Source organism: Synchiropus splendidus, chromosome 5 (genome assembly GCF_027744825.2).
Source record: "Synchiropus splendidus isolate RoL2022-P1 chromosome 5, RoL_Sspl_1.0, whole genome shotgun sequence".
NCBI lineage: Eukaryota > Metazoa > Chordata > Actinopteri > Syngnathiformes > Callionymidae > Synchiropus > Synchiropus splendidus.
This window is the reverse complement of record NC_071338.1, coordinates 10,343,332-10,369,681: the sequence shown is the minus strand read 5'-3', so window position 1 is coordinate 10,369,681 and position 26,350 is coordinate 10,343,332. Positions and strand designations below refer to the sequence as shown.

Here is a 26,350-nt window from a genome sequence, read left to right as displayed (position 1 = left end):
CTCCCCTTCCCCCCTCGCGCGCCCTCTACCGTGCTGCCTTCAAGTGCTGCTCGTAAATTCCAAAGTCGCGCGTTCAACACGGGTGCTAATTGCTTTAAAGGCACAGCGTTTTTTTTTTGTTTTAAACAAATGTCAGGAAACAGTTTCGGTTCTCATCATTGCGGAGGGAGTTCCATGTCTATGTCTATTAAAATATCCCATTATAACCACGACGGGGTGGTTCAAAATGCTCTTGGTGCAGGTTCAAACCACACCAGCATCACGAGACTGACGTCTGGTCACAGGGCAGCTGCAGTATCTCACAGGCGCATCTGACGCCTCCACTGGGGACCAACACCTTCAAGAAGTGGCTAGTATTTTTATTTATTCATTTATTGTAATGAGTGCATTTTTTTCTTTCAAAGTGTATCTGACAAATATGCACCACATTCTTGTTTTCTTCACACTTCTATGATGACTTTTTAGCGTCTAGTGCTATAGTGACAATGAAACCGACAGTAGTTTTGGTTTGGCACACTTTCTGGGTTTATTATGTGAAAACAATATTGACAATAATCACCACCACATGCACGTCTTGATTTTCGCTGGACATGACTCGATTAAAGCAAACAGAAATTATGACTGAATCATAGGCTTCTATGAAGTTGCACACCAGTTAAATTGTAAAGATGGACTTACAGGATTGTTTCACTCAGAAGGGTCACTGTTATAAAAGTGGCCAGCAGATCAGCATATTTGCTCTATAAATATGAAATGGGAGAACAATATGCAGCAATAGTGTCCAAGGTGAAGTGGGACGAACATAACGTTGGCGACACGTCTTATATCTCAGAGTCTGAAGAAGTGCCGCGCATGTTTTCCTGTTGGGCAGCAAAAGAAAAGAACCGGTCAACTTGTACTCTGCGTACACAAAGTAGCAACAGTGTTATTCAGAAATGTAAGTCAAAAATAGAAAAAAAATAGCTCAACCAAAACAGCTGGGAGGCTATATATTATAGCACATTTGGAATAAATTATGACTAAATAAGGGGGATCGTCATCCTTTAGCAACCAGCTTTGAAAAACAATATTAATATGCTGTTTCTGCACAAAAGGCTAGCACCACTAAAATGTAGATTTCCATCGCTTTCATCATGTTCTAATGAGTCTATTTACATCATTACTATGCCAGGTTCCAAGCCAAGCACACTGCCCATTGGCAGATTTTTCTCATGGCTTAAATGGCCCGAAAATCTGGAAATTGAAGGGCTACATCATTGTTCTTCAAAGATCTGGATCTCTGTAACTGCAGAAATTCAAATGAAGCTGGGACATCATCAACAACACAATGGGATTAGATGAAATGCTTGGCTTATATTCAGATATGAAAAAGGGACAGATGCCCACTGCAGAAAACGACAAATACAAACTGGGTTAGTTGATGTCAATCAAATGACTTTTCAAAAGGACATTCAAATTATGATTTCGAGTACAATTTTATGTCCATTTCCAACCTCATGCAAGGGGACAAAATCTCAGCTACAGACCAAGTCGTGGGCCGAACAAAACATGACTGAAGGAAGACCACAGCAACAGAGACCAAGATATTCGGAGGTCGAGACCGAGACAAGACCAGACAGTAAATCTGAGGAGTCTCAAATGGCTCCACAGATGAGCCGCAGTGGGTGCCGGCACACATTGGTTCACCAATCAGGTGTCAACACCAGTCTGACATTTAAGTCTCAAGACACCTGATTGGTGCTTGGGTATCCTCCTGTTCAGTTGCAGGAAACACCAGCACCCAATGCGGCGCATTTGTGGATCAGTTTGAGACCCTAACAAAAAGACCAATCTCGAGTACTCCAACACTAACTGAAGGCTAATTTTAGCATCAGGCGACTGTCCACTTAGCCATCAGCTTAAATACACTGAAACTGTCCTCCTTCACCACCGCCCCCCCCTCTCAGGAGACAGCGGCTTTATCTTTATCTTCTTCAAACATTCATCCTAGGCCATGTGATCCAGCTTTTGGTGAACTTAAAATAATAGAATTTGACTTGAAATATATGTTTATGTAGCTCTTGCAGGCCTCAACTTGGCGGCCCAGGTTTGACACACATATAGTTCATTGTCATGGTTCATCAAGAGTCACCTACAGTGTATGCTGGGTTTTGGAAACCAGGAGTGTCGTCTATGATGGGTTCAAACTGCTGTAAAGAGAAAATGAAAGCTTGATAAGTGCAGTTCAGACACTAAAATGGAAAACATTTTCTCATCATTTTGGAAAACTTTCATGAAGTCACTGCCAAGACAAAGTCAATTATTGACATGTTTCCATGGTTACCAGTGCATTTGGTGGAGCGAGCTGTTCAGATGGAAATGAGTCTGCATTTGTCCTCGCCACGCTGTAGGCAGGGTTTTCAAAGGCCTCCTGGTGAGGACAAGATAGAGCATCAGAATAATTGCAAAGGAGAAAAACATCCAAGAACAAACCAACTTTACTAACTTAAAACATAAGGGACAGTTTTAATGACCTTGTCAGCTGCAGGATGAGCTTCAGTGGCAGCTGCCACGTCGCCTTCGGCTTGTTGGTCTGCTTCATAACCAGGGTTCTCAAAACTCTGGCCATTGGAGTCCATAATGGACACAGACATGCACGGAACCTGATGGTAGGAGAATGAGGGCTAAGCACAGTCGCACATCTTGAACAAAAAAAAGTGGCTGAAAGACTGACCGGCTCAGGATTTTCCCTCACGGCACCATCTTGTTCTGGCTGGCGGTTTGTCTTTGTTCTAGACCGAACGCAGCCGCATATGTCCATTACTTTCATTTATCGTTCACCTCCTTTTAGTCATGTCTTCAGGGAGACACATTTGAAAACTTGTTTGTTCTCACCTGAGGCCCACCAGGGTGGGCATGGACGGCATCCTGCTCCTCACGCTCTGCAGCAGGTGTGGCTTCTTCTTGTGGGCGCACACTGCACTGACCAGCAGAATGACCAAAATGATGACGACAGCGAGGACGATCCCAACTGTCGACATCCAAACAGGTTGTTAAGAGTCTCAGAAGAGCGGAAGCCTCAATAAAATAGCCACAAACATACCTGTTGATGCAACTGTGAAAATGCTGATCTGGCACTGGTCACCGCTCCACTTCGGTGGACACCTGTGACAAATGTGTATGAGCAACCACAAATTCTCAGGGTTAAAAAAATATCAGTAGTCAAATTCGGCGACGCGTGATAATAAGTTCAGTTACAAAAGCTATTGATTATATTGATATTTCTACTGTACAATCCATGTAGCACTAACCAGTGCTCAGTACGTTGACAAGACATCCAGTTAAATCAGTTAGACAATTTCAAACATCAGAAGCACAAAACTCTTGTACTTCACATAAGAAGTGTACAGAAAAAAGCTTGTTGAACATTACATGCAGATGCACACAGAAACTTCATTTCCATTATCTGTTAGATAGTCGGAAAAAATGATGCCATACATGCAAAGAGCCTGGTTGTCGTTGAAGTAGCACGTGCCGCCATTTACACATTGGCAAGGTGGAGGCATGGTGGGCGGTGGGTCAAATCCTGAAATTGCAATCCAAAATTATAAACGATTTCACCGCAGTCGACTGTTGATGTGAGGAGAAATCCCTCGTTTCTCCTACCAGCGTCACAGTCTGTTCTACTTCCAGTGAGGAAGCCGGTTCCTTGAGGACAGGCGCAAGAGTAGCCCCCAGGCCTGAGCAGACACAGATGACTGCAGGTTCCTTTGCAGGGATTTTTTGCTGTCGACAAAATAAATAGTTCAATAAGCAGAAACTGAACAGAACCCACACCCCATATTTCCTTCTTGCTTCGCTATCCAATAACAGTTTATCTAAACTAGATGCAGGACCAAATGCAATGTTCTCTGTTCATGGTTCAAGTCCACTTACTGTCCAGTGAGTTGTATCTCTGCTGCTGGAACACAGACACCTGGGTCAGCCAGGGCCCAGCTGTCAGCAGCTTCACTTTGGTTCCACGCCCAAACTTGTCCTGTCGGAACACCTCGCCTTTCTCCTGAGTGCTCCAGTAAACGTGGTCCTCAAAGACAGCTACACTGAAGGGGTTCCTCACATCTGCAGGAGACACCGGAAACGATAAGTGGAAGCCAAGGCTCTCGGTGGACTGCTGCAGCTGATGGCCGCGTTGGTTCTTCCAGCCATATATAAAATAAGGACACACGGCAACATGGATTTCTATACTATTCCAGAGGGCCAGAGAATGCTTGGAACCTGCAGACTCAAGAGTTGTTTCTATGGATGTGTTGACTGAAAAGTCAACCTTTGGGTTAGAGTTACAATTTCTCATTCATACTCAACATGTTCCCATCACATGTTGAGTATAAATGGGTTTCCGAGGTTGATCTACAATATTTTGAGGAAAGCAAAGTTCAAAGAAAAAATATTGTACTTGAATTTAAGTTGGAAGAATTTGATGAACACACAGAGAACGCCCTCCTCACCGATGTAAACAGCCGTCCTGCGGTCCTCCCCTGATGGCAGAACAGACTCAATACGACTCTCTTTGGAGTCTGACCAGTAAATCCTGTCCCCGTTGGTAAAGTCAACAGACAGGCCAGTGGGCCAGCCCAAGTTACTGTCCACCAGGACCGCCCTCTTCTGTCCATCCATCCAAGAACATTCGATCTTGGCCGCTTCGCCACGGTCAGCCCAGTACAACATCCTGTGGCCATTGAAAAGGGAATGAGAGGCGTAAATACTGAACCAGTGAATCAGAGTCTGTCTCACCCCAGTCGCGGGTTGATGGCCACAGCAGATGGGTGACCCAGCTCTGTCGTGACCAGATGCTTCCTGTAGCGTCCGTCCAGCAAGGCCACCTCCAGCCTCTTTAGCTGGGAGTCAGCCCAGTACAGGTTCCTACAGGAACGGTTTGGCAGGTGGATTAAGAAAAGATGAAGTCTAGATATTAAGTCTACTGCCACCGCCATACCTGCCCACCCAGTCCACAGCAATGCCATCGGGCTTCGTGATATATTTGACGCCCAGATCCACAGCGGCACCAATGTTGTTACTGCCATCGTCCACAGATGGAATGTACGCCCTCTTTATGGCTCCAGGTTGAGCGTCCTTGCTGGCCACCGTGAAGTACACCATGCCTGAGACAAATAACATTTTCGATCGGACAAAGTCAGTCAGGCTTCAGCGTTTGAGTCAACGGGTCCTACTGTAGCCGGTATTGTTGTGGTCCCAGTCATAGTCCAAAGACATGATGCGCTCATCCTCTTGGATGAAGTCGTGGTAGACCTGCGTTTGCAGGTTGAACCGGCGGATGCGGATGTTCTCTGGCAGGAGGAGCACGGGAGGCGCACCTGTGGAGGGCAGTAGTTACTTGACTGGCTGTGAGGGCATCAATGCCCACCAAGGAGGTGATGTTCTTGCATGTGGAGTAGAAGGCTACTGCCACCTGCTGTCCAACTGAGCTCATTGCTATCAACAACATTTCAAATGTGAAAATGGTCTGGATGACATGACTGTAGACAATCTATTTTTTATTGAATGAAATTACCTTTAGCTTCGCACATGTCTCCGTTGCCAACTTTGCGATAGCCAGGAGCACATTCGCAATCGTAGCCCCCTTTTGTGTTCTTGCAGTTCTGTGGGCAGGTCCCGTAAATCGCACACTCGTCAATGTCTAGTGAAGCACAAAAGGTGGTTCATGTCATCTGGAGACGACTGAATCTAAATTGGTGATGGTGGATGCGAGGGTCTACCCAGGCAGTTGTAGGTGCTGTCCGGGTTCACCATATACCCGGGTCGGCAGGAACAGATGAAGCCAGTGCCGTTAAGGTTTGTACAGTCCTGCTGGCACAGATCCTCCTCACAGTAACGGTCATGGCCAAAATCTGGAGCCAGACAAGGAGCATTTCAAACATCCTCAAACCTATCACTGAGTCAGTCCACTAGTTGAGCTTGGTTGTAAGAAAAAGACTCACTGCAGCCAATCTCATCACTTAGATCTCCACAGTTGTCGTTGTGGTCACACACGTAGGGCAGAGCCACACAGTGTCCATTAGTGCACTTGAACTCGTCCAGTGTGCAGGGGGCCAGTGTTGGGGCACGACCTTGACAAGAGTCAGAAGTGTATGATACTCAGGTGAAATCTGTGAATCTCAGACTACAATACAATAAACATCAGATGTCCCCGTATTGACATTAACCACTTTTTTTAAAGGGTTGTAGCTTTAAAAGTGCTTCCATGGAGTTATATTTTGTGACAATGTAGATGCGCTTGTTACAAGCCGTCATAATAAGAATGTTTCTTTTCTTTATAGGGGTATAATAAACTCCAGCTGGTGTGGGGCAGTATAATATACAAAAATAATCAAAAATATGAAGGTAGATTTTTCCACAAAGGCCGACATAAGTGGACGTTTTGACTGTTGAAATCTTGTTTTTTTTTTTTTTTTTTTTAACAGAGCTCTTGGCCAATGCATTACAATGTGAGAGCTGCAAATGCGTCCCACACCACATCAGTCGATTCATGGCAGATCGTCTCTCAAAGTCAGCTGCAATGTGCACCACTGATCTTTGACCTCAGCCTATCCAGGTTAAGCAGACAAGAATAACTGAATGGGGATTGACCTATCTGATCCATCATAACAAATTGATTTATATAATCAGATCCTTTATACACCGAATGTTTAATCTCTTCTCAAAATAATTTGCTCTGATTGATGTTTAAGCTGATTGTGTAATCTTTCTGTAAAGCAGAATACTGTATTATCCCGGCGACACAGTGGCATTTTGGGATTTCCCAGTCTGTTTAACCCATAGGTAAAGTATTAGTGATGTTCATGCTAATCCTAAACCCTTGCTCAGCAGCCTTTTATTGTTTTAGTTTCTTACATAAGTAAGCGCAGATTAAGTACAGAATGTGGTTATTCTTGACCTGTCGGAAATGTCCAAACACATAAACTACAAGGAGAGAATATTTATTCTGAACCGCTCCAACTTCAATAGAAATAGCTGGAAGGAAATGGCTGAGTCAGCATTACTCATGCTCATCTTTTTTTTTAGGAAATAGTGGCGAGAGACACTGTAAAAAGTAACTAAATTAACTATTGAACCAAGGAGTAAATAGATGACAAAAAGTGATATTCACTATAAAAAGCTATATGTCAGATAAGTGTGTTTGTGTGAGTGTGCCATACAAAGCTCTTCCTTTTCATCGCTGCCGTCTCCGCAGTCATCCTTCTGGTTACACAGCAGACCAGAGTATACACAGTAGCCATTAGCACAGCGGAACCTCGACGGCATCTCACAAGTGACGGTCACTGATAAAACACAAAAACTCGTGTTAGGTTAGCAGCACTTCATCACGCAGTTCATGGAGCATCACTTTATCACCATGTATCTTGTATTTTAATATGAACCGGCAAATTCAGCTTTCTATCTTGCGATATAAAATTGTGTACGGAACAGAGGAACTCACGGCATAGGGATAGCTGCTCATCAGATCTGTCCCCACAGTCATCATAACCGTCGCACACAAAGTTCTGGTTCACACACAGATGGTTGGCGCACTGGAACTCTTTCTCAGGGCACCAGCGTCCTCCTGGGAAGCGAGTAGCTGAGAAGAAGGACACAAAAGAGTTAGGTTTGCTCATCCACTCGTATAAATCTTTTTGTTTCACGGTTTAATTTATGTAACATATCAAACAAAGCATAAAAGTGAAAACGCTATTTTCATTTTTGATTTGTGTTTGCCATGTTTCCTGCAAGCTTTTTCTCAGAGCTTACACCTGCCAAAGGGTCACATACTGGACACAGTGGGGTTGCAGGTGCTGCATTTGTATTTCAGCAAACGAAAAACAGCTTTAAAACTTGTAACACCAATAATATGGCATCACATTTTTTATTGTGAAACATTTGAGGCTTTGATGCAGATATTTACTATATTTAACTTTATTTTACTTTCACCGTTTATGTCACTGTATTTCTGTAACACTTTGTTTCTTCCTAAACACTGTAGTCACTCACGGCAGTTGGTCTCATCTGAGAAATCCAGACAGTCAGCCCGACCATCACACTGCAGCTCATCAGAAATACAGTGTCCTGAGTCGCACCGGAAGGTCCCTGGACGGCATGGGCGCAACTCTACGGAAAGCAAAAAAAAGCTTCTTTAAATATCCTTATTTGGAGGACACTTGCTGTGCTCACTCACCGCAGTCTCGCTCATCTGAATTATCTCCACAGTTGTTCTCATGGTCGCAAACCCAATTTCCAGGAATGCATTGAGAGTTGTCGCATCTGAACTCGCTCTCTGAGCAAGGCCTCGGCTCTAAACCAACCAAACCCAAAGTACGTCTCTCTCAGTGGGAGGGAAGGAGTGTATTATTTGAGTGCTGTTAGGAACAAACTGGAACACTCACGGCAGTTCCGCTCATCTGATCCGTCGCCACAGTCATTGTTTCCGTCGCATTGCCACCGGATTGGAATGCACCTGTGGTTGTCACAGCGGAAATCCCCAATGGGGTCGCAAGTTACCGCCTCTGTTGAGAAAGATGGGTCAATAAGGCGTAAATGAAGCAGCCACATTGATTCTATAAAACTCAAAGAAGATCCAATTTTTTCTTCTCATTGATATTCAATTTGCTCAGCAACAGCAACACTGACCGCAGCCTTGCTCGTCGCTGTTATCTAAGCAGTCGTTCGTGCCGTCACATCTCGCCCACTGAGGAATACAGCGATAGTTGGTTTTGCAGGAGAATTCACTCTCATCGCACCTGTGGTCTGGACCCACTAGAGTGAGACAGAAACAAACTTGATGGAACTTTGTACAAAAAGGATTCCATTCATCCATTGGTTCTCGAGTAATCCGACCCTTGTTTGGTTTATTTTGTAACAATCAGGTGCCATTAAAAGCTACATCCAAAGTGCATGAAGAGATGCCTACAATACTTTTCTAATCTTGAAATTGAAAGGGCCAAAGTTGTTTGAACTCACTGCACGTTTCATACGGTTCATCTGATCCGTCTCCACAGTCGTCCTGGACGTCACATACATAGCTCGATGGTAAACAGCGGCCGTTGTTACACTGGAACTCTCCTGGTTTGCATGTTTTCTGCGCACAAGTCTCGGGGTCCTCATCACTACCATCTGAGCAATCGTTGGTTCCATCGCAGTGCCAGGACACAGGAATGCAGAGCTTGTCTTTACACTGGAACTGGTTCACCTGGCATCTGTGGTCACCTGTCAAGACAGAGAACGCAGTCACAACACAGTTGATTTAAAAAAAAAACAACTCTGAAAACAATAGAAATGTCCGCACTGCAGAGGGCAGCGTCCTCATCAGAACCATCGGAACAGTCGGCGTGTCCGTCGCAGAGGAAGCCCGGGTGGGTGCAGTTGCCATCATGACACTGATACTGGCCAACAGGACAGACGCGAGGTGGACATGTTTGAGGCTCATCAGATCCATCACCGCAATCTGATTGGCCATCGCACTTCCACCATATTGGGACACACCTGGTGGTAGGAAAACAGTATTGGTTGAACAACCGGTGACAATGAGAACTAATGTACCGGAAAACGCAAATGAAACAACCGAAAAAAGCATGCTGATTTATTATTATATTATTGAGCTTGTACATTGAGTCCTTCATTTTCTGCTTCATTTTCTTCTCCAAATTCTAGGTAAAAGCACTGACTTCTCGTTGTCCCCACAGCGGAACTGTGTGCTGGAGCAGTCCGCGACACACTGGATCTTGAATCCAACAGCGAGGCCGATGAAGTGATCGGGACACTCACAGGTAGCCCCCTGGCCACCCGGAGCAATGAGACACAGATGGCTGCAAGTCAGGTGGTGGGAGGAACACGGGTTCTCGCCTGCAGAAATCAAAATGATTTCTCAGCTTCTGCAATAGATGGAGGGAATCTAGATCTCAATTGAATCATACTTCGGGGTTGTCTGTAGGGGTGGTAGACATGAATGTCATAGGGTCGATGCGTGTTGTTGCCCATCACGGTTCTCTGTTCACCGCTGTACTTGTGGGCTTTTTCCACAGTGTGTGTGTTCCAGTCAGTCCAGTACACCCAGTCCTCAAACAAGGACACAGCAAACACATGTGGAAGCGAACCGGCTATGGCCCGGTGACGATTCTGTCCATCCATGTCTGCAAAACTAAGATTTGACAAGGCATGTTAGCATCATATATGAAGCAGAGTTGGACAGATCCAACTCACTCCAAAAAGCTGAGGTGAGAATCAGCGAAGAAAATCTTGTTTGTTGTGTAGTCTATAGTCAGAGCGTTGGGCCACTCCAGTTTGGTTGTGATGATGGCTGTCACGTTGGTTCCATCCATGCCAGTTCTGCCAATGTACGGTGTGTCGGCCCAGTCGGTCCAGTACAGCCACCTGCCCCATACATGAAAGAAACATCAACAAAGGTTAATGACCTCTGGTTATCTCTTTCCAAGCTTCATGCTGAGAAGAAAACGCACTTCACATTTCACACTTTTCTACAATATCTTCAGCAAATATGATGACAGGAAGAAAGCCCATTTCTCTCTGGTTAGTTTAAGTGGAAGCTTGTTGCAATTTACACTGCCTTGTTTTTTAAAGGTTTATACCTAAACTTCAGATACATCAAATTGCCAATCTGCTCCTAGTTTTAGATTTAATTATTAAACCTGTAGTGCAACTATATTAAGTTGTACTAGTTAACTTTCTTTTAATTGTATGTATTGACTTTCATATTCCGTCATGAATATTTTTCCGCCGTACCCATATTTGGGGTTCACAGCGACAGCACGAGGCCGACTGATGGTGTAAGTCTTGTTTCCAGTTGTGAAGGTGTCAGTCAGCAGCTTTCTCTGATAACGTCCATCCAGTTCCATCACATGAATTGAACCATAGAAACCGTCTGTCCAGTACAACTTCCTGTGGAAAAAATTGAGAAAAATAATATATAAATAAATTTAAAAAAACTTCAGAATCTCCAGAATGTGTAATATATTGAATATTGAAATAGTGCAACTTAGTTAAATGTTAAAAGCAAAATTAAATATGACTCTCATGTAAAAAGATACATGAAAAATAGTCGCACACAGACGTAGAGAGTGCTTATTTAGCACACTGAAGTTTGTGCGTCTCCCATTGCTACTTAACATTCTGATAAATAATGTTTGTTCCATGAGCAATTTAGCATTCAATATTGCTAACGCTTTGTAGGTTCTTATTTGGACTCTCCACTTGCACATTCCTTGAAGGTAATGTATACAGTATAAACAAAACAAAGCCCATTACCTTCCAACCCAGTCAAGTGCCAGTCCCTCTGTTCCGATCACTCCATTATCTATCAGTGTCTCTTTGCCAGTGCCATCGAACTTCATCCTCTCAATCCTTCCTGTTCCGGCATCGAACCAATAAAGTCTCTTCTCATAGTCATCAAAAGCCAGTGCCACCACATTGGACAGCCCCTGCACTGGGATGCTCAGCTGAGATCCATCGGTGGTCAGATTGCGGATGTAGTATCTGTTTGTGTACAGCAAGTACGGGGCAATGCCACTGTTCTGGCGACAGGTGCGTCCATCTGCCTCTCGGATGTATCCGGGGGCACATTTGCAGTAGTACGAGCCCACGCTGTTTTCACAGATCTGGCTGCAGACGCCCGGCATGTCGACACACTCGTTGACATCCTCGCAGGCTTTTCCGTCTGGCATCAGCTGGTAACCGGGGTTGCAGGAGCAGTAGTAGCCAGTGGGTGTGTCCGTGCAAATCTGAGCACACTGGTGAACGAAAGAGTTCTTGCATTCATTGATACCTTGATGGAAGAAGATGCTCACGTTAGATTCTTCACATTCATCTACAACAAGTGCCCAAACTGGTTTCATGGACTCACCACAGCCCTTTTCATCGCTGTTGTCCTGGCAGTCCTTTTCACCATTGCAGACTTGGCTGGAGGGAATGCACTGGCCTGATGTGCACATGAACTGATGAGGCGCGCACGTGGGCTGAGGTGTGGAGCACAAGCTGTCCGCCTCATCCGAACCGTCCAGGCAGTCGATTTCACCGTCACAAGTGAAGGCAGAGTAGATGCACGCTCCGTTGCCACACGTGAACTGATTGCTCGTGCAGTTTTCGTAAGTACATCCTCGCTCATCGCTTCCGTCCCCACAGTCATTCACACGATCGCAGCTGGAAGAGAAAATCATCCCAAAACAGCGCCAGTAAACAAATCTTCTCATGATGTTTTCCTAACACCTAATCATTCCTTCAGTATTCGGTGTGTTTTTCAAGTGAAGTATAATGGTTAACTGAAGTCTGTTGCGCTCGGAACATATGAAGAGGCCTCTTATGACCTTTACCTCTCATAATTAAAAAGTCATGTTTTTACTGTGCAAGTCAAAACGTTCCCCTCAGATTCATTGTTTCTCTGCTACTCTGCCACTGTTTCACTTTCGGGACACTTTTTGTCTGACTGCTTCACATATATGAACTATGTAAGAAAACAAACAAAAGACACTCACTGGAATGGAATAAGAATGCAGCGACCATTTGAACAAGTAAACTCATCCATGTGGCAGGTCCGGTTGGGGCAGTTCTGAAGCTCGTCTGCGGCATTTGCGCAGTCTTTATCTCCATCACACAGGTACGACATGGGCACACAGCGTGGGTGACCCGGATACCAAGTTGGGCAGGTAAAGTGGTCAGGACTGCAGGTTCGTTCGCCTGCGATTGTCAAAGAAAACTGTTGCTCTTTTCTGCCTCACATTTAACTGAATTGACAACTTTAGTACAAAACAATATCATTGAAAGAAATAGATATCTCACCACACATCAGTTCTGGGGCTTCATCACTGTTGTCCCAGCAGTCATTGTTGCCATCACAGACGAGGGATGAAGGGATGCAGTTCCCATCTGTGCAAGTGAAATCATCCGGCTTACATGTCCGCACTACATCCTCTGAAATACAAAAAGCAATTCAAGTTTAGGACCTTAAAATATATATCAATGGAAATAATCAGCATTTGTACATTACATTATTGTACATCATTCAAACTAAAAACTAGAGTGATTTGGGGTCAAAACCCTTTGAAAAAGATGCCGATGTCAACCCAAAGATCTAAGGAAAGAAATCAATTCAAAGTACACATAGATGGGATCTCAGTGTTGTTGCACTGGTATGCAGTCAAATGTTGAAAAACAGTAGGTTTTGTCTGTAAACTTTAAGTTAAGCTCAACACAGCTGCACTGAAAAACCTGAAAAAGATTTTGAGTCTTGACGACAGATCACTGTGGTTGTCGCACTGAGGCCTGAGTGTAATGTGGCCCATGACTGCAAATCATGACCGATGCGACTAAAGCAGTTTACCATTAAAAACCTGGAGTTTGTCAAAGGTTCACTTTGATGGTTTGCTTTACTACTTGCTACGCTGCTTTGCAAAAATGAGCTCACCACAACTTGAGGGTTCATCTGTTCCATCGTTGCAGTCCAAATACGTGTCACACACCCAAGTGGCAGGAATGCATTTGATCTCGTCACAGCGGAACTCCTCAGGAGCACACGTCCGGCTAGCTGTTGAATGGCACCATGATATATGTGAGATCGCAGATCATATTTCCTAAGAACATTTTCATACAGCTTCTGTAAAAAGGACAAAACTTTACCACAAAACAAAGGATTTTCATCACTATTGTCTCCACAGTTGTTGATGCCATCACACAGATTCCTTGGGTTAATGCAGATGTTGGTATTTTCACATTTCACCTGGCCTTCGGGACATGTTCTGTCAGCTGCAGAGACATCATGACAGGGATGAATGGTAACAGTTTTTCAAGAAAAATGAAAAACATTCTTCACAAAGCACTTCATGTAAATGCAAAAGAAAATGAAAACACATTATATTCTTACCAATGAAGAATGTTTTTTTGAAAAGGAACATAAACGCAACATAAATTGTGTGTTGGGAGGAGAAGGAAATACTCACGGCAGTTAGTTTCATCTGAGGTGGCGTTATCTCTACAGTCATTGAAGCCATCACAGACAAAAGCAGCATTTATGCAGCGGCCGTTGCCGCAGGTGAACTCAGTGGAGGGGTTGCAGGTGGGGAAGGCGCAGTCCTTCTCGTCACTGTTGTCACCACAGTCGTCGATGTAGTCGCAGGCGTAGCTGAGCGGCACACATCGCCCATTATCGCAGGTGAACTCGATGGCAGAACATGTATGGAAGGCTGCAATGCAAGAAGGTTAAGTAATTCCACGCAACACACTCTTGGATTCAAAATCAATTTCTCACCGCAAACCGTTTCCCGCTCATCAGAATTATCCTGGCAGTCATTATGACCGTCACACTTCCACTGTGCAGTGATGCAGTTTCCGTTTAGACAGGTAAACTGCTCTGCTTGACATCGTTTCCCAGTGTCTTGAATACAGTCTTTGCCGTTGTTGGCCAGGTACCACTTCCCCTGGTGAGGACACTGACATTCTGGACCCACAGGACCTAGATAGGTGATGAAGGAATGTGAGAGGACTTCCCCTGAAGACGAAGTAAGACAAACTGGGAACATGCACAACTCTTACCAGCTACACAAACATGACTGCAGCCTCCATTGAACTGTTGACATGGACTGGAGCACATTTCCTGTTTTGATGCGGCATAGACATGGATGTCATTGGGTCTGTACTGAAGGTCTTGGGCTAACACAGTCAACCCAGAGCCATCGTCCTTTCCAGCTCTGAAGACACCTTTTTCCGTCCAGTCAGTCCAGAAGATGTCCTGCTTGAAAACTGTCATGGCAAAAGGGTATTGGACCCCCTGCACAATCACTTCTCTATTTTGACCCGTCAGTGTTGCTCGTTCAATTTTGTCCCTGAGGAAGAACAAACTGGTTAGAAGCCTGCTGCAAGTTTCGGCCAAAAACAAACATACAATGAAGCATCAGCCCAGTACAACATCCTCTCCTCGAAGTCTATGGACAGGCCATTTGGAGTTGTCAAGCGGGTATCAATGATGGGAGTCCTGAAGTTTCCACCCAGTGTTGCCCGTTCAATCTTGGCAGGACCGGCCCAGTCCGTCCAGTAGAGGTAGCTGAGCGAAATAATGTGTTAATAACATTCTATAGGTCTTGGTGAAAACATGTTATACCCATAGCAGGGGTCCACAACGATGCCTCGTGGGCGATTGGCATGGGCAATGACAGAGCGATTCATTCCATCCACCCCAATGGATTGGACATTCTGGCTGTAGTAGTCAGTGAAATAGAGACGCTTGTGGACCCAGTCATAAGCCAGTCCCTCTGGGTCATCTAGATCTGAACAGGAAACACAGAGGCAGTGCTTTATAAACATGGTACAGTATGGGTGCTTCTCACCGGTCATACAGAAGCTTTAAAAAAAAAAGAGTTTAGAACACCGACGGTACTCACTTGCTGCGATGATGACGGGCGGACTTGGGATAGACGTCGTCGTGATGTATCCAATCCTGCTGCGGCCAATTCCCAGGTACTGTGTGAAAAAAACTCTCTTCTCCCTGAAGTCATAATCCAGGGCCACCAGGTTGTACCCGATATTCACTGTTGGAAATGGGCTGCTGTGGTCCTCGGGGTCTAACCTCATGCTGTTCAGTGTGTAGTCAGTGGTGAAAACTAAGAACTCATCCAGTCCATAACCACACGTGACTCCATTACTAAGAAGCGACCCATGAGCGCAAGCACATTTTGGTGCTTCCTGAGCTGGTATGGCAAAACAGAGCTGCTGGCAGCGGCCGTTGTCTTCGTGGCACGGGTTGAAGCCCACCTGGCCGGCAGATGTCGGTTGGAGGTGGGGATCGAATATAGAGACATCCATCAGACCGCCAAGATTGTCGCGGATTACCTAAGCCAAACACAATGTTCACAAAGCAAACATGAGGGATTAAAGTTGAAATGGTTCAGCACACAAAAAGAGCTCCTGAACAAGGGTTGTGTTGGAGGAACGGAGAAGGAAGAAGTACAGGTGAATTCCTATGGAGGATATCGGTGATGATAGGATGACTTGTCATCATTTGACATGTGGTGCAGTATTTGAAGCCAATGTGTTACCCTCTTCATGTTGAACAGAATATCGTGGCAGTGTTTTTTTCTATTGGCCAGTGGCTTGTCATCTGAAGAATGGAAAAATGCATCCCTCACCTCTGGTTGATCAGTGTTGTCCGGTTGTTTGCTTGCTTGGAAGAGTTTCCCGAGCTTGCTATCCACCCACAGCATGTAGTTTCCAAATATCGCAAGTCCTCTCGGAGATGGATACCGACTTCCATAGCGAATTATCTGTCTCATGGAACCGTCTGCAGCCATACGGGAGATCATATCCAGAACGTCGTCCGTCCAGTAAAGAAAGCCGTTGGTGTAATCGACGGTCAAGCCACGAGGCGACGCCAGGCTGTCTGAAGCCAGCACTGTGCGATTAGTGCCATCCAGCAAGGCCTGTTCTATCTTAGGTGTTTGACCGCCATCCACCCAGAAGAGATAGCGAAGCTTCGGGTCGACTGCCACGTCACGAGGCTGATCCTCTGAGGTCTTGAAAAGAACCATTCTGTAGGTGGTGTTTATGGAGAGCACTTCCATGAAGGTCTCACTGTCAAAGGCATTGGTGAAGTACAGGTTGCCTGGGAAGGCGAGAGAAAGAGATTTCCGCATTGACTTAAGTTCTTCAACGTGACTTTGGAGGTAAAAATATACCCGCAATACTAACCAGAAATCCAATCAACAGCAATTCCTTGAATACCTCTTCGGCCAACACCTGAATTAACCACAGCTTTGTAATGCCCACCATCTGTTTTGGCCCGAAAGATGCCCCTGTATGATATAGAGGTACTGTTGTCTGTCCAATAAACAAAGCCTGACGCTATGTGGAGGTCCAGTTTGTTCTTGTTAGAATATGAGGCTACAAAAGAAAGAAAAAAGTCATGTGATTTGAGCAGCATCAACAAGCTTCAAAAGACAAAGTGACAAACTCACGTCCACCGATCGGCACCATGGCCTCAGAGTGGTCGGAGCTGTTAATGTGGAAGCCTCGGATGTGCGTCTGTGTTGAAACGACGGCAAACGATTCATATTGTTGACATTTGGAGCCATCTTGAGAAGGGTAGAAGCCAGTGGTGCAGGCACAGCTCTTCTGGTTTTCTGGCTTTGGTAGACAGAGGTGTGGGCAGCCTCCATTATTGGAGCTGCAGGCGTTGCTGGTTCCTGCCGTGTCTGAGGAACAAAAATGGAAATATTCGTGCGGGACCATTATACTGTGGTTTTATTTTGTTATAGGGAATGTGAAGCCCCTTCTCATCGCAACAAATATGCAAGGATAAAATTCATTGATAAAAAACAAATGATCCAAAACAGAGGACATATTTATATTTTTGTCACACACAAACAAGGTTACATGTGCTAGACATCACAACTCTATAACATTTTGCAATCTGAGAGCAGTTTTAAGCATAAACTTGCAAAAGTGTCTGAATTGAAAAAAGAGTTTCGTACTGTCTCTGGCGTGGACTTTAAGTGCTCGTAGTCCAGACATCCCGCTCCTCATCACGACCATATTTGCACCAGAGTCCTTGTCCACCCTCTCGATCACCTCGAAATCTACGTCAGTGTAATAGAGGTGATTCTGGTAGATGGTCAGCCCCCATGGATGAGACAGCGAACTGACCACAGTCACCCGGCTGTAGCCATCCATCGTGCCGCTCTCAATCTGGGCAAAACATTTCCTAGTGATTAATGAGCAATGCGCATGACTTTGGCGATCGCGGTCAACATTATTACAAGCGCTCACCATCCCAGTGCTGGCCACAGTCCAGTAGAGTTTTGTTGCAGACATATCGGCAGCCAGATATCCAATGTTTGCCAAGTTGCCTGTGTAGAGGTTTTTGAGATTGCTGCCATCCATATCAGCGCTTGCAACTTTTGGAGGAACGCCATTGTCGGAACCTTTGTCCGTCCAAAACAGTTTCCTTCAGAAATGAAATCATGTTTAGCACAGCTCATAACAGTTTGTTTTCAACTGGAAATAGTTTGCATCATAATGAAACAACAGTTTAAGTTTTTTTAGACAGAGGCAGAAGCCTTTACCCTCTTGCTGGATCCACCACGATTCCAACTGGCTCTCCAACTCCCTCAGGTTTCCCAGTGGACACGATCAGCGTTTTCCTGTAGTGCTCATCTCCATCCACACGGATCACCTGGTTGCATTAACATTTTTCACATGGCTAAATTACAATGTCAAGTATGAATTGTCTCCAAGATTTATTCAGTTTCTAGTCCATTGCATTTGATATATAAAGACACATATGAGTGACATAGAAAGCAATGGAGCTCTACAGATCATTCACCATGACAGAATGAAGCATGACCTCCCGCAAAAATACACTAAAAGACTGATCAATTCAATATGTCACACATACATATACTAGATGAGGCTTGAGTTGAATTTCAAATTCTTTTAGTTTTTTTTTTCTTCACTGAAAAAATCTAATTAAGGTCAACTCCTCCTTTTTTTTCTTTGTTTATTTGTACACCAGCATTCAGATATGCAATATAAAGTTGACAGTAAATACTCATGTACCACTAACTGAAGTGTAAATAAAAAGAGGACTTTTAAGAAGAGATTCTTTTCAACTCTGATACTTTAATGGGCATAAAACAAGATTGCTAAAAACCTGAGACATAGTCACTTTGTGCTGGTGATGTAGAAAATATAACACTATTTGTCAAGGCCTGCTGTGAAGGTCTCAGCAAGTTGTTTTTTCTCCTTATATGTAATGTCTGGGAGTGAACACTTTCGTCAGTACGCCTCTCAGCAAATCAATGGACCGTGCTGCAAAATGAAACATCCCTTTTATCTGTATTCACTGATCACCACACAACTTACCTCTATCGCTTTATTAGTAGGGTTGGTGTAAAACATGACTCGGCCAATCCAATCAAAAGCAAGACCAGAGGGTGAGCCCAAAATAGCAGCTGGCGCAAACTCAGACCTGTTGGTGCCGCTGGTTTTAACACGCCATATGGATCCCTGGCATGCGAAGAAAAGGAAAATATGGAGGCAAACACTTCATCACGATTTAGCTTGAGCTCTGAATCCCAAAGCGTCAGAGGGCCCTTTATCATTCAGTATTTACAGACAACATTAACTTCACAAATGTGTTTTCACTCACTGTGCTCTGCACCCAATAGACAAATTGCTCCTGGTCATCAAAGTCAATGTCCCGGCCATGGCTGATGCCTGACACTGGTGCCATGGCGTTGTCAGAGGGGTCATTTGGGTCAAGAGGAATTCCAAATATCGCAGAATCTCTCACCACCATCAAGAATGGAGTCTCATCTACACAAAGAACCAGGATATACTCATAACAACGGAAATGAGAGCATCATCAGAGAATATAATGTCTAAAAATGGACCTTTGATGCAGGTGCGCTGGTCTGAGTCCAGCTTCCAGCCAGACTGGCAGTGGCAGGTGTAGTAGCGCGGCCTGATATTTGACAGTAGGCACAGCTGTGTGCAGAGATGATCTCTGCAAGGGTTGAGCGCTGAAAAGGCATAAACCAACTTGAGAAAAAACCATTCGTTGAACAGTTAACTGAGGACCATTTACTGAAATACCACCATGCATTGTTTGGTGAGTGAGATGAAGATGGTGTTTACCTGCCGGCTGTTTCAGTGGATGGTCCATGACTATTCCCATTGGCTGAGACACGCTGTTCATCAGGATCGTAATGTTGCCTCCGTGGAACTTGTTAGTCTGCATCACTTTTGCTGTGTAGCGCTCTGACCAGTAGATGTGGTCCTCAAAGATGGTCATACCATGTGGGTGTTGGAGTACCTGATATTTCAAATTCCACACTTCAACAGTGAGTCATAACCAATGTAAAATAATGACTGAATATTAATCAATAACTTTGGTATTAACTTTGCATCAAAGAGAGACTCACCATGTCACTTGCCATCACTTGCTGACGGTTATTCCCGTCATAGTCACAGTAGTCAATATATTTCAGATAAGCGTCGGCAAAGTACAGCCTGCGTGTTGTGTAGTCCAGTGCTAAACCGCTGGGCCAGTATAACTTTGTGCTGACAATGACTTTTCTCGCGATCCCATCCATGGCTGCTCGTTCGATTCTCGGGTTCTGACCCCAGTCGGACCAGAACATCAGGTTTGTACTGAAAGGAGTCAGAGAATTTATTAGGTTTGGCACTTTGTTCTTGCAATAACGTCAGTATAAAACACCATTAGTGACGCTTGATATATTTCCCAGAGAAATACAATCGGTTGAATATGAGTGGGCAAAAGGAAATAAACTGGATGGGAAATTAGAAATTATGTAAATTAGATGCTGACCAAACGTTTAAGTGATAAAATAATTCATACATCAAAGGAAAACAACACGGAAGTGCAGGGCCAACAAAATCATTTGGAAATGTGGCAGGCACGACTCAGCTCCGTAAAGCCAAATGGTAAATGTTATCAGCAGAACCAGTAGTCCCGACTCAGATAAGAACCCTACGCGGTCATTTTACAGCTTGACCGGATCCATATGGGAGATCAGAAATCACACGCAGTAGGGTGTAGAGGAACTCAGAAACACTTGTCTGTGTTGGTTAAACTAGGGATGTAAAGGCAACGTGTCACCCGGAAGTTGAAATTTCACCCTGATGATAGAATCTGAGAGATTCTTCTTTCAATATCATATTTTAGATGAAGTTTTAATACAACTTTTAGTTTGATTCACTGTCTGTTGCTCATATATGTCCAAAGGAAGCAGAGAACATTATCAGACTTGACTTCAAAGTCTGATCAGAACATGTCTTATTGTTATTGTCATTAGTCATAACCGACCTGCCTATTTCATATATACAAACTGAGCTTTTTTTATCACAAAACTCGAGGCTAAGTTGGGAATAAAGCCGCCTACTTACTGGTTGCGTGGGTCCAAAACCAGTCCTCTAGGACTAGTGACATTTTTGGAGACGAGAACTTTCCGGAAGCGTCCATCCATAGTTGAAACCTCAATATTCTGATTGACGGAGTCAGTCCAATAAATGTTCCGAGCCACCCAGTCAACAGCTATGGTCTCTGGCACCAGCAGGCCAGTAGAGAAAACCTAGAGAAACAGTGAGCATGGAGGATGAAGGTGAACAGATAATTCAAGATTCTCAGCTTCTTTGTTTCAGACCTCCTTCCTGTCCGTCCCATTCTGGAAGGCACTCCATATCTTCTTCTGAGAGGCATCGGCCCAGAAAATTCTGGATGTAGCTCGGTCAAAATCAACTGAAACTATACTGGAACCAGTGACAACAGGACGAGTGAGAGGCGGCTTGGCGTTGATTTGATTGGCAAGGATCTGGCTACGCTTAGCAACCAGAAGTACGGCAGCAAGAGGGTCTACAAAACACAAATAAAAAATTGCATTAAAGCTTTAATGCATTTCAGTACAGATGTTCTCATTCATTCAAAACACATAACGCAACCAGTAGAGCACAAATATAGAGTTTTTCTTGCTTACTGGTTATGAACAAAACTGAAATGTTTCTAGTCGCCATCTTTTTGTTTCAAATATTATGCAGCTTTTTCATTGCTGTTGTACCTATCACTTTTGTCTTTACTCAACTAAATTGGTCAATAATATTAGTCGATCACACAACATTAGTTTTGTTGGTACATCAGCTATCCAACGTGGCCTGTTGTTTACCTGTAGCTTTGCAAGTGCGGCCGTCAGGCTCCAGCTGGTAGCCATGCGAGCAATGGCACCTGAAGCCGCCACGCTCATTGTAGCACTGCTGGCTGCAGAAACCAGGGATCAGACACTCGTTGATGTCGTCGCAGGTTTTGGAGTCATTAAGCAGCTGGAATCCAGAGGGGCATGTGCACTGAGCCCCAAACGGACCCTGGACACAGCCATTACTGCACCCGCCATTGTTGAGTGCACAGTCGTCTTCATCTGCATAAAATGAAATTGGCTATTTGGTGAGGAACATTTGGTACGCTAAAAGGTTCAGGACTCAAAGTGAAAGTTTAAGAAGATGCACACCAGCTTACACAGAAACAAATGCTTCCAACACAGTAATTCTCAAGTATATCATGGTATATCTATATATATATATATATATATATATATACATATATGTGCAGAAGCTGTCACATTTTTGTCTTCGCAACCAGAACAAAGCTTGTCATTTTAAGGTTGAATGCATGAAACTTACTGCAGATGGGCGACTCATCAGCCCCATTGGGACAGTCTCGCGAACCGTCGCAGACCTTATTCAGGTCAATGCAAACCTGGTCAGTGGGACAAAGCCACTGGCCCGACGGGCAGCTAAATGGAGGGGTAGGGCAGTTCTGCTCATCACTCATGTCACGGCAGTCGTTCTGGCCATCGCACAACCAGCTGTTTGGAATGCATATTTTGTTGTTACACTGGAAATAGTTTGTTCGGCAGGTCACAGGCGGGCAGGAGTTGTGTTCATCCGAACCGTCCTCACAGTCCGGATGGCCGTCACATTCCCACTCATCTGGTATGCACAGCCCGTCAGCCTGACACTGAAACTCATCTTTGTGGCACAAGCCGGGACCTCTGGTGGCTGTGGAGGGGGCGACGCATTTTAGATTTTAGAAGTGAAATGGGGGGGGGCAGACAAAGTTCACTCGATGCTTCACATACGGCAGTTTTGTTCATCCGAATGATCCCTGCAGTCAAAGACTCCGTCGCACCGATATGATGAGCTGACACACTGGTCCCCACTTGCACAGGCAAACTCATAGGAGGCACAGGAAAACTCTAAAAACAGTGGTGAGGAGGGGGGGAAACAACATTTTAATAACATATATGATGAAGTAATGACTTATTTATTTTGGGTTTTTGAGATGGAGTGGCAAGAGAAATGAAAATTTAATCGAGAGAAAAATTCCTTCAGTGTCAAAGCAACAGATTTACCACAGTTTTTCTCATCAGATCCATCCAAACAGTCCTGGTCTCCATCACACACATAGGCGTTGTATATACAGCGGTGATCAGGACACAAGAAGTAGGAGGGCGGGCATGTGGTGATGGTAGAACCTATCAATCAGACACAACTTTACTTTCCATCCGAAGAAAGTCCATCAAAATACTTCTCTTGGCGATAACTCACTGCAGTTGTGTTCATCGGAGCCATCCCCACAGTCATTCTCGCCATCACACAACCACATCTTGGAGATACACCTGTTGTTATCGCAGGTAAAGTACTCAGAAGCGCAGGTGGTCGGAAGCCGAGTAGGACAGTTGACTTCATCCGATCCATCGCCGCAATCGTCAATGCCATCGCAGCGCCAACCTTTTGAGATGCAGTGTTTGTTGTCGCAGGTGAATGCGTACGGAGAACATGTGGCTCCTGGCATGTGAGCAAGAAAGGTGCGTTTTTTTCCTGCTGATTATTTCGTGAAATATAATATAAGATAAACCATGGTGAGACGTGCACCTGTGTCAGTGCAGTTGGCTTCATCAGTCTTATCCACGCAATCAGCATACCCATCGCAACGGTAGGAGTTGGGCCTGCAGCGCCCTTCGTCGCACTCAAATGAGTAGTCGCCACAAATGTTGTCAGGCGGAACAACTGAATCGTCTTTGATGCAGTCATTCCCATTGTCATGCAGTTTCATTCCAAACGGACAGCCGCATACTCGACCGACCGCCGGAGTTGGGAAGCAGAAGTGACTGCATAGACCATTCGGAATCATATTGCACCGGCTCTTCAACGCTGTGGATGAGAATTTTATTTTTTTTTAAACTTTGATATCCACCCACACTTTCCTGTGAATATTGGCTCTGAGTAAAGAAGCAGATCGTGGCCAACAATCTCTGGACATGGAGACATGCATAGGCGCAACCTGTCACTTGAAGCAATTGTTCCACAGATTTGCGGGTCGTACTCTACTGCAAGTGCACTGTTTCTTTTCCTTTTTCTTTAGTGAAAAATCCAAAGTCAGAACAAAATCCTCAGCCAACACAACCAGCAGTACAAGACTACTGAAGTAAACAGAGAACATGGATAACAAAAAAATGTCGGTCACCAAGTGGCAGAACTCGTGCGTACTTACTGCTGTGGATATCAGGTGTGTAGGCTTTGACATTCATTACTCCAAAGACGCCTTGTCTGACTACGACACTTCCGCCTGCATCTCTCTTCCTCAACTCGTAAATGGTTCTGGTCCTTGTGTCAGCCACAAACAAGTAATCTGAATGCAAACACATTGTTATTCATCATGTTAGCACTGACAAGGCAGATTTCTGATCTTTGATATGGCTCTGTCAGTAGGTTTTGGCTGAACCATATTCAGCGATAAAGAACTCAAATACACACCGGAGTAGACAGTCAGTGAGTATGGTTGAGTGATCTGCCCAATATTGCTGAACGTCTGTCTGTCAGCTCCATGAATATTTATGTGACCAATCTGGTCCAAAAGGGAATCGACCCAGTACAGTCTCTCCATCCTGTCCAAGGCAAAGCACGAGGGATTTGCAATTATAATGATAAAAACATTCTGTTAGGTTTACTGGCAGATTCCAGAACAATTTCAGTCCGATTGTATTATAATCCAGCAGATCAGCGTGGTGCTTACAGATAGTCCAAGGCAAGTCCATATGGCCACCCCAGTGTTGTGTTGACCAGAGGAATGGCGTTGCTCCCGTCGGTGTAGGCCCTCATGATGACAGCTGGCCGGTACCAGTCAGACCAGAACAAGTAGCTTCAAAACATGAATGAGCACCAAAATGTTCAGACGAGTACAGACAGGCGTTTATATTCAAACACTCGGATGTTTCTGTGATGATAGAACTCACCCTGCCGACGGGAGGATAGCGATTCCCTTTGGGTTCCTTAACCCAGTCACGATGTCCCGCCTGGACTTATCAGTGACTTTGAAAGCCACCACGGCTCTGTAGGTGCTCGTGGTCCAAAACAAGACTTTGGACGTCCAATCATAAGCCATGGCATCAATGGATCCAACTCTGTACCCCGTTAAAATTTGTTGAACTAGAAATGAAACTATAATAATTAGCAGGCTGCCCAGTAGACACACACTCCATTTGTCAAAGAATTTCAACTAAAATGTGATCCTTTTTATCATTTTGGAAAAATATTTTTGGAAGAAAATGGACAATGGCATGTTGTATAAGAATTAACTATTCCTTAGTGATGGGCCAGTGAAGCTTCATGAAACATTTTTTGAGGCCAGTAGGTGGTGCTGTTGTGGTGAAGTTTCATTGAAATGGCTGTTCAAATCCAAAGATTTTAGAGCAGAGAGAGCCATCTAGTGGGCTCTGAAAATAAGCACACTGTTTCATGAGCCTCATCAGCCCATCACTATTATGCCTGAGCAAGTGCAGATAACAAACACTTACCAGCTAGCACTTTGTTAAACTCCTCCGGACTAAGTCTAACGTCATGAGCTCGAGAGATGCAAAACAACAATTGAAAGATGGGTACAAAGAAGGCTACAGTTAAGTGGTCATAGTTTTATTTAAAAAAGCATTTGCAGATTAAAAAGTAAGCATTTGGGAGGTGGGTCCAAGACCGGTAATAACTATCATAAATAAAATCGAATAAGCTGAGATTTTGAGGAATACTAGACTATTTGAAGCATTTTATATTATCTAATACAGAATTTACTACTTTATGGAGACATACAGTCAAGGAATGATGCCTGGAAAATTACTGCAAAAATATTTTATGCACTTTATTGATATTCACCCACTGTTAATATAAATGATCGTAAACTTTACATAAAATTCAAAGCTGCTCACCTGTGCCATTAAGGCTGGATTTATACACCAGGCCTCTCGTCCTGTCATTGTAGAAAATAGCCTGTTCGTTGCCATCAAACTCCACTGCTGAGCCAGAAAAAGTGGTACTGAGTCCAGTGAGAGGAAGGATGACGTCTTCCTGCTGGGAGAAGTTGAGTGGGATCCCGCGGACCGCCAGAGTCGTAGCCATCAACAAATAGTCCTTCAGCTCTGTTGAAACAGCGGATGATTTATGTTTGATAGATTGTCGGGTTTAAACACGTTAAAAAAATATTTGGTTTCCAGGAAAACGAATAAAATCCAGGCCAAGAAAAAGCCCTGAAGAGCAATTCAATCGATTGGATAACTACATAATTCACACAAATGTAGCTCTCAAGAATCACCACACCAATAGATTCCAGCTTTGTAATAATACATTTTTCTAAATTTAGTTTACCTTTTACTGTTTGTACTGTGATTGACCTTTGCGTATCTAAATTGTTGTCTTAACCACATGTCCTGAGATAGCAACCGCAAAAAAAATCAACAAATACACATGAAAGGCAATCTGACGATTA

The 26,350-nt window shown here is 44.3% G+C and overlaps 1 protein-coding gene across 1 annotated transcript in view; it reads right to left on the bottom strand.

Moving 5' to 3' along the window:
• Positions 1–517: 517 nt before the first annotated feature.
• The window catches only part of lrp2b (low density lipoprotein receptor-related protein 2b), a 33,262-nt gene continuing 7,429 nt past the window's right edge, over positions 518–26,350 (bottom strand). The window contains exons 14-78 of the mRNA XM_053866186.1: positions 25,794–26,003; positions 24,831–25,023; positions 24,611–24,736; positions 24,352–24,482; positions 24,089–24,226; positions 23,470–23,748; positions 23,143–23,382; positions 22,947–23,069; positions 22,674–22,790; positions 22,216–22,593; positions 21,705–21,953; positions 21,189–21,397; positions 20,932–21,116; positions 19,947–20,175; positions 19,660–19,837; positions 19,416–19,544; positions 19,172–19,338; positions 18,886–19,029; positions 18,087–18,196; positions 17,791–17,968; positions 17,496–17,709; positions 16,980–17,216; positions 16,714–16,905; positions 16,155–16,627; positions 15,411–15,858; positions 15,131–15,296; positions 14,915–15,073; positions 14,566–14,855; positions 14,282–14,485; positions 13,974–14,216; positions 13,654–13,779; positions 13,442–13,561; positions 12,817–12,948; positions 12,513–12,714; positions 11,885–12,180; positions 11,290–11,806; positions 10,768–10,923; positions 10,228–10,398; positions 9,942–10,165; positions 9,693–9,870; positions 9,314–9,510; positions 8,989–9,234; positions 8,659–8,784; positions 8,415–8,534; positions 8,207–8,323; positions 8,023–8,139; positions 7,475–7,612; positions 7,194–7,316; positions 5,976–6,104; positions 5,754–5,885; positions 5,549–5,674; positions 5,208–5,351; positions 4,973–5,138; positions 4,771–4,899; positions 4,485–4,705; positions 3,916–4,098; positions 3,646–3,765; positions 3,478–3,565; positions 3,083–3,144; positions 2,875–3,010; positions 2,714–2,771; positions 2,514–2,642; positions 2,324–2,410; positions 2,136–2,189; positions 518–860 (exon numbers count right to left, since the gene is read on the bottom strand). Coding sequence (XP_053722161.1) covers positions 822–860; positions 2,136–2,189; positions 2,324–2,410; positions 2,514–2,642; positions 2,714–2,771; positions 2,875–3,010; positions 3,083–3,144; positions 3,478–3,565; positions 3,646–3,765; positions 3,916–4,098; positions 4,485–4,705; positions 4,771–4,899; positions 4,973–5,138; positions 5,208–5,351; positions 5,549–5,674; positions 5,754–5,885; positions 5,976–6,104; positions 7,194–7,316; positions 7,475–7,612; positions 8,023–8,139; positions 8,207–8,323; positions 8,415–8,534; positions 8,659–8,784; positions 8,989–9,234; positions 9,314–9,510; positions 9,693–9,870; positions 9,942–10,165; positions 10,228–10,398; positions 10,768–10,923; positions 11,290–11,806; positions 11,885–12,180; positions 12,513–12,714; positions 12,817–12,948; positions 13,442–13,561; positions 13,654–13,779; positions 13,974–14,216; positions 14,282–14,485; positions 14,566–14,855; positions 14,915–15,073; positions 15,131–15,296; positions 15,411–15,858; positions 16,155–16,627; positions 16,714–16,905; positions 16,980–17,216; positions 17,496–17,709; positions 17,791–17,968; positions 18,087–18,196; positions 18,886–19,029; positions 19,172–19,338; positions 19,416–19,544; positions 19,660–19,837; positions 19,947–20,175; positions 20,932–21,116; positions 21,189–21,397; positions 21,705–21,953; positions 22,216–22,593; positions 22,674–22,790; positions 22,947–23,069; positions 23,143–23,382; positions 23,470–23,748; positions 24,089–24,226; positions 24,352–24,482; positions 24,611–24,736; positions 24,831–25,023; positions 25,794–26,003 — 11,648 coding nt within the window. The 3' untranslated portion in view covers positions 518–821. The remainder of the gene's footprint in view (positions 861–2,135; positions 2,190–2,323; positions 2,411–2,513; positions 2,643–2,713; positions 2,772–2,874; positions 3,011–3,082; positions 3,145–3,477; positions 3,566–3,645; positions 3,766–3,915; positions 4,099–4,484; positions 4,706–4,770; positions 4,900–4,972; positions 5,139–5,207; positions 5,352–5,548; positions 5,675–5,753; positions 5,886–5,975; positions 6,105–7,193; positions 7,317–7,474; positions 7,613–8,022; positions 8,140–8,206; positions 8,324–8,414; positions 8,535–8,658; positions 8,785–8,988; positions 9,235–9,313; positions 9,511–9,692; positions 9,871–9,941; positions 10,166–10,227; positions 10,399–10,767; positions 10,924–11,289; positions 11,807–11,884; positions 12,181–12,512; positions 12,715–12,816; positions 12,949–13,441; positions 13,562–13,653; positions 13,780–13,973; positions 14,217–14,281; positions 14,486–14,565; positions 14,856–14,914; positions 15,074–15,130; positions 15,297–15,410; positions 15,859–16,154; positions 16,628–16,713; positions 16,906–16,979; positions 17,217–17,495; positions 17,710–17,790; positions 17,969–18,086; positions 18,197–18,885; positions 19,030–19,171; positions 19,339–19,415; positions 19,545–19,659; positions 19,838–19,946; positions 20,176–20,931; positions 21,117–21,188; positions 21,398–21,704; positions 21,954–22,215; positions 22,594–22,673; positions 22,791–22,946; positions 23,070–23,142; positions 23,383–23,469; positions 23,749–24,088; positions 24,227–24,351; positions 24,483–24,610; positions 24,737–24,830; positions 25,024–25,793; positions 26,004–26,350) is intronic.